Here is a 7,607-nt window from a genome sequence, read left to right on the forward strand (position 1 = left end):
ATGTTTTTTTTATAAATGCGTCAATTTGCTTCGTTATACTTGGGGTACCTACTTCGTTTGTTCCATATAGTATGACGAGCATGACTTTGTTTATGTTTATTTGCTCAAGTCCTGTCAGCTGTCATGTATTTTTTTTGACATTCCAAGAAAAATTAAAAAAAAACCCGTTGGTCGCAAAACTGAGATAACCTCGGCCTTTGCTCGGCTAGTCCGCCACTCCGGTTGACCCATACTAGTATATAATCTTTGGGTTGACCCGACAGTGCTCGAGCCGAATTTGTTGAACGAAAACCGGCTTTTTACCATAGACTTTAATTTTTTATATGCGTGTGTAATATTTTTCAATAATAATAACGGGTTTTGCGCAGTGTTTTTGGTGTAGAAAGAGATATATATACAGTCATTTTTGACATTTTTTTCCTTTGATAATCTGAAGTTTTTTGCGTTCTGAACATATCCCCAGTCCTGATAAGAGGGGTTCTACTGTAACTTACAGTTGTAAATGGAAGTTCTACTGTAAGTGGGATGGGGGTGAAATTCGCAATAAAATTGTGTAAATAATTGATTGAAGAGTGTTAAAACATTGGTTTAACTGCAAAATGTTAATGATAACAAATCGACAGTCTGTTGGAATGTTTTACAACTAGTCCCTGTATGTTGCCTAGTTTATCTTGTGAGGATTCTCTCGAAAGTTGGGTTTGGTATATTGGACGATGGCGATTATTCAAACGTTTGTGTTCCTGGATTTAGAAACTACCGGATTTCCGTGGCAAGACGGCAGCAGCACCAAGGTCACGGAACTCGCGATGGTCGCCGTGAGTCGAGACAGCTTACTGAGCACGAAGCCTGGAAATCTCCCTCGAGTGATGCATAAATTTGTCCAGTGCTACAATCCCAACCGTCCGATAAACCCGATCGCTTCCAAAATAACCGGGGTGACAAATGAACTGCTGGAAAATGAAAGTCCTTTTGACGCCAATTCCGTCAGAGGAATCAAGTTCTTCCTCACGCAGCTCCAAGCGCCGGTTTGTTTCGTCACTCACAATGGATACGGTTTCGACTACCCCATTCTTCGGGCGGAGATTGGTGACACGAACATCCAAATCCAACAAGACGTGATGTGTGCGGACTCTTTACTGATGTTCAAATATGTTTTGAAACATAGACAGCGCCCGAAATTGATCGAGACATTAATCCACAAGGCCGAAAGCGATTGGGATGTAGAAATTGACGAAACGGATCTTGTTTTAATAGAAAATCTAGAAAAACAACACTCTGAACCTGACTTGAGTATGCCAAATATCATGACAGTCAGCTCCCCTGAGAATACGCCGGAAAAGAGGAAGCTATCATCATTCTCCCCCGGATTCAGCGGAAATAAACGGTTGACTTTGAACGGCAGGCAGAGTTTCAAATTGTCGAATTTGTACGAAGAGATTCTGGGTCGGAGCCCCGTGGATGCTCACAGGGCGGAAAGCGACTGCATGATGCTCTTGGAATGTTGCATCGGCATTGCTGACGAAGCGGTGAATTGGTGCGACTCCAGTTGCGAACTGTTTTCCCAAATATCTCGAATGCAAAAGGGGCACAAGTTTCCTCGCCATGTGGCAAAGAAGAAGCTATTTCCATCTCAGGAGTAACTAATTATCGAGATGTTTTAGTAATAGTCTAAATACTAAACGTGCAGATTGGCTTACAGGGAAATGTTTTTATATGCAATTACTTTTTATTAGATATTAGTTTTGTACTGACATATCGCTCACTCCTTTCAAGAACGTCATAAATCAAAAAACTTGATTTTTCAGGAGAACGTTTTTAAAGTTTAAAAATATAATGCAATGTATTAAAAATAAATATCAAGCCACTTATTGAACTTTTTACTGTGCTACAGATCTCTTTAGGTAAAACCTGAAGGTTTTTTCCACATTTGAAAAATGTTTAATTTATTTATAAAAATAATTAAACATTACATTTTCTTCAAAATGCAAAAACAACATTTTCTGCCCTGTAGCAGGTAAATATTAAGTTAAAAATATGCCTCTTTTGCTGGGATATAGTACATTTTTCTGGGCATTTCGAATACATGCACAACTGAAAATTTACGATTTTTGATTTATGACGTTCTTGAAAGGAGTGAGCGATATCCGAAACTTAATTTTATATAATAAAACCATATAGTTTTTCCACATATACTTATGTGGAAAATATATACAAATATATATTTATAAAGTGATTTTTTCACTATAATATTTATTGAAGGTATTTCTTGATTTGGCGTTTAATTTGTAGAACTCCATTTTAATTTATGTATTAATTTTAAATCAAACACAGATTTTTTGAGTCTACTAAGTTATATTTCATTAACAAAGACGTTCATTTGATAATGCCATAACTAGGCGAAACAATTGTCGTAATATAATTTTTTTATGTGTTTTTGTTAGTAAAATACAACTTAGTAGGCTCAAAAAATCTGTGTTTGATTTAAAATTAATATATAAATTTACTCAAGGTACCTGAAGCGGAGGGCTGATCACCTTTCCTTCATGTGTTGACGATCAAGAAAACACTGTGTTTACATGATGCAGTGCCCTATGCACCATCGGGTGAGGATAAGGGTTTAATATTTTTATTATTTATAAATATATACACATGTATATTAAAATATTTACAATATATTTGAAATATTTTCAAATATATGTGGAAAAAACTATATAGTTGTTATTTTATCATACATTATATAGTCTATATATATATATTTACTCGTTTATATAGCCTTCGACGTTACCGGGTTCTTACGCTTGACACATCAGTATGTGCAAGCCGAATGTGACATTTGTTAGTTGGAATGTCACCATCGTAAATTGACACAAAATAAATTTGACAAAGTCAGTGTAACTTTCGTAAACTAGTAAATTAAATTACACTGTGGTGTATCAACAAATAACAAAATTAGTTTTTAAGTAATTTGTACATTTAATTATACGTTGCTTGTCTTTGTGATTTTTTTTTACAAAAATGTGTTTGTGTAATAGTATTTTAGTTTGCTTCTGGCAATATTTTAATGGCTCCATCAATTTGTGTTTTAACTTTTTTTATTATTTATTCTAATCAGACACTGGATTATTGAACCTACGGATATATCAATATATAGGTTGTTTTTTTTAATAATAGCAATAAATTGATGTTGGCACCTGCCATGTGACATGTTGCGCCATCTTGTTGTAACCCTGTGTCACATCAATGCCATTCTACTGAGGTACGAAGAAGTCAGTAATCATGGTTCTGCAGCGCTCTCCATTGACCGTAACATTCTGGCAGGCATCGTCTTTAAAACAATATGGGCCAATGATTCCATCTGCCCATAAAGCACACCAAACAGTGACTTTAAATGGATGTAAGGGCGTCTTGACAAAGGCTTCTGGGTTTTCTCCACTCCGAATTAGGCAATCTGCTTATTGACATAGCCATTTAACCAAAAATGTACCTATTATTTTTTGACATCTCATCAAAGATGAAGAAGAATATGGAAGTCTGGGCATTTACAGAGCTGACAACCGTCACAGGCTGGTTTAACTGATCACTTTACACACGTGTAACATTCACCAATTCTACCCATTATTGACAACCACACTACTCAAATTCTTGGAAGTTATATATATATAACGTGGTAATATTTTCCTTTTGAAAATTAAGTGTAAATAATATGTAAAGTGGGTGTATAATAATAAAATAAACAATGTGTTGCTTTGTAATTAAAGTTTATTCTTAATTTATCTTTATAATAATTTTTATATCTATCTATCTATCTATCTATCTGATTCTGACAGTCAATAATATTATCGGATCTCTTTTGTTTAATTCTGTGCGACGCATGCGGCATCTGGTGGTAGAACTGTTTTATGTAGGTACTTTTTGTAAGTACTTAATAAAATGTATAGGTAGGTACCTAGTTATTTTATTACATCTCCCCCCTTGGGGATGAAAATTCATAGTAAAATTTTCACTCGTCCTCCGGATCATCTTCTTGTAGTGAAGGGACAGGTATAAGTTTAGTGATATGATAAAGTTTTTTTTTTTTTTTTTTTTGTATTTTTTTTCTTCTTGACCCTTTTAAAGTAGACACAGTTTTTTTTCAATCCATTTGTTTTTTTCTTTTGAATTCCTTCATTTTTATTCTGATCTCTTAAAGTATCTTCTAATTTAACCAAATTTACAACTTTTAATTGTTCATCTGCATTTTCACTCGATTCTAATACTGGATTCCTGCTTAGACAATCTACTTCTAAATTCTTCTTTCCTGGAGTATATTTTATTTTATCTTTCGTAGAAGTTTTTTCTACTTTATTTTTATTTTCATTTTTCAAGCACTGTTTCTGTGTTATTTGTATGTCTTCATTTTTATTCTGATCTTTTAAAATATCTTCTAATTTAACCAAATTTACAACTTTTAATTGTTCATTTGCATTTTCCTTCGATTCTATTACTGGATTCCTGCTCATACAATCTGCTTCGAAATTCTTCTTTTCTGGAGTATATTTTATTTTATATTTTGTAGAAATTTTTTCCACATTATTTTTATTTTCATTCTTCAAGCACTTTTTCTGTGTAATTTGTAAATCTTCATTTTTATTATTAATCTTATCATCCTCCTTTGTTTTAAACCAGCACCTTGCTTCAGAGTGATATCGAGTTCCCTTATTTAAATTTTCACAAATCTTACATGGACTTTTATCTTTAATTTTATCACTAGTTCTTAGATTTCCACGTCTTCTTTGATTATCTTCTAATCGTTTTCTTTGATCATCTTCTAATTTTTCTCTCTCACTCCGAACATATTGTAGTAATTGTTTTAATACATCTAATGTTTCATCATCCATTTCCAATTAACAAAATTGTCGTTTTATAACGTGGTAATATTTTCCTTTTGAAAATTAAGTGTAAATAATATGTAAAGTGGGTGTATAATAATAAAATAAACAATGTGTTGCTTTGTAATTAAAGTTTATTCTTAATTTATCTTTATAATAATTTTTATATCTATCTATCTATCTATCTATCTGATTCTGACAGTCAATAATATTATCGGATCTCTTTTGTTTAATTCTGTGCGACGCATGCGGCATCTGGTGGTAGAACTGTTTTATGTAGGTACTTTTTGTAAGTACTTAATAAAATGTATAGGTAGGTACCTAGTTATTTTATTACATATATATGAACCAATTTTGAAACATTATTCTTGAATCACTAGAACTTCACTAGAGACATCTATTGGTGAAATGAAAAGAAGCTTTTTTTATTGAGCAGAAACTCTTTTATTAGTCAGTAAAAGAGTCAAATAAAGGTCGTCAGCCCCGTAAATGCCCAGACTTTCATATTCTTCTTCATCTTTGATGAGATGTCAAAAAATAATATGAAAATAACTCATGTAATTGGAGATAATCCAGATTTTGCGAACAAGTATTTGGACACACTCAAAATGTAAAAATGTACCTCATCGGTGAACAAAGTTTTGCATTGAAAAGGAGGATCAAGCTGAATATTGTTTTTCAGCAGAAGAAAGTCTGTAGTTCTCGAAACTAGTCATGTTGAATGCTATATATTTAAATCATCACATTATTGTCCCAAATTAATAAATACTATGTTTTTAAAATATACCAATTGACATTTTAAAGATTTTTTTTGTTAACTTACTCAGTTACCCATTCAATACTTCGATTGGGTTCACAGCAGCCATCTTTGATTGGATTTAGAAAGCTTTTACATTTAGTAGAGACGCTTTTATTTGTATGCGAGATCCGAACACAAATAATTTCGCATACTGGGCAACGCCTGAAAACATGATTTTCACTTTTTTTTTGTATACAGCTTGTGGTTTGACCGCGGTTTTTACCCTATATTAAGGTATATATATGCCTCTTGTGTACCAATGTTTTGATTTAATATATTTTAGCATAAGTTTTTGGCAGATGGTGATAAGAAAAACAGTGATCACTTCAAGAAACACATCCGTAGTCTAAAGGCAAAGGGGTATATCTGTCTCAGACCAAATTTTACAGGAGAGCGAAAACAAAATTGTGAAATTCAATAACTCATTTGTTTTATGTATTTTTATATACATATCTTTCATATCTTAATAAAACTAAATAAATATTGCAACTACAGCTTTATCCTTTTGCCAGCTTATGGAATACACTATTTTAGACATTTTGTGGAACAAACTTAAACAGATAACCCTTTGCCTTTACACTATCGACATTTTAAATACAGTGAAACCTCTATCATTCCTCGAATAATCGCTTTCCCGGATGTGTCGTTTATTTCTCCTACCCCAAATTCATTTCATACAAAAATAGTTTGCATCCATTGTTTCTCTATTACGTTATTACCATATTCATAGTTATACCGATGTATGATAGATGTGCGAATAGTGAAATAAGGAAGGAATGCAAAGCTGAGATAAGCATTATCGATAAAATTAAGAAAGGTGTGTTGAGATGGTTTGGACATGTAGAACGAATGAGTGAGGAAAGAACGGTAAAACAAATTTGTAAGGCGAATGTTAGTGGGAAAAGAAGCAGAGGAAGACCGAGAAAAACATGGCACAATCAGGTATGCCAAATACTTGAAAGTGGTCAGGTTAGGAGTCGTAACAATCGGCGGGTATGTATGAGGAGATGCATGAACGTGGAAGAGGCGAAGAATGTTTGCAAGGACAGAGTGGTGTGGCGCTCTATTCTCTCTGCCTACAGGGGTAGGGAAGCGGCGTGATGGTTAGTTAGTTAGTTAGTTATATTACCATATTCATAGTTTAAATTACGGTGCATAATTAACATATTTTATCAATGTTTTTTAACATTCTTCTAAAATTTTTACATTCTATGAAAATATTCCAAAGTGCGGGATAGAAACTATCAACAGCTTGTGTGACGCAAGGTTGACAGATATAGCTGAAGTGGTCGATATTGATGAAGAGGAGTCGCTGCCTGTACCTTCATTTTTAGAAGCATGCACATTCTTTAAAAGATTGAAAACTTTTTACTACGCACATTCTCAATAACCGATGCCGAAAAAATATTTTTTGCAAAGCCGAATTTACTGTTGACTTACGAAAATAAAAGATTAAAAAACAAATGTCGATCACAGATTATTTACAATGCAATCAATTTTAATATTTTTTTTGTTCTTTATAGTTTTGTATTTTTTTTAAATAAATACATTTGTCCACATCTAAAGGTAGGGGTAAGTTGTCCGCCTCCGTAGTGTAATGCTCAGCACGCTCGGCTACCATTCTGGAGGTCCCGGGTTTGATTCCCAAGGGGGGTAAAATAAATATAAGTGATTTTTTCACTGTAATATTTATTCAAAATTACCATGGACTAGTACCTGAAGCGGAGGGCTGATCACCTTTCCTTCATGTGTAAACGATCAAGATAACACTGCGTTTATATGACACAGTGCCCTATGCACCATTGGGGTGCGGATAAGGGTTCTATTATTATTAAAGGTAGGGACTGACCGGAGCATTGCGTCGTAACGCAACGTCGTAACATCGCTCGCGGCGAGCATCTGAAACAATGGATGGAGCGCTCGGCTCGCTGTACTGACTA

The 7,607-nt window shown here is 33.7% G+C and overlaps 1 protein-coding gene across 1 annotated transcript; it reads left to right on the forward strand.

Moving 5' to 3' along the window:
• The first annotated feature begins 124 nt into the window (after positions 1-124).
• LOC148302914 (three-prime repair exonuclease 1) lies at positions 125-7,131 on the forward strand. Its single transcript, XM_088270860.1, has one exon. It carries the CDS (start codon positions 714-716, stop codon positions 1,638-1,640), a length of 927 nt encoding a protein of 308 aa, XP_088126986.1. The 5' UTR covers positions 125-713; the 3' UTR covers positions 1,641-7,131.
• The last annotated feature ends 476 nt before the right edge of the window (positions 7,132-7,607 follow it).

This window comes from Brachycentrus maculatus, unplaced genomic scaffold (genome assembly GCF_059751285.1).
Source record: "Brachycentrus maculatus isolate JH-2025_06_01 unplaced genomic scaffold, ASM5975128v1 h1tg000397l, whole genome shotgun sequence".
Lineage (NCBI taxonomy): Eukaryota > Metazoa > Arthropoda > Insecta > Trichoptera > Brachycentridae > Brachycentrus > Brachycentrus maculatus.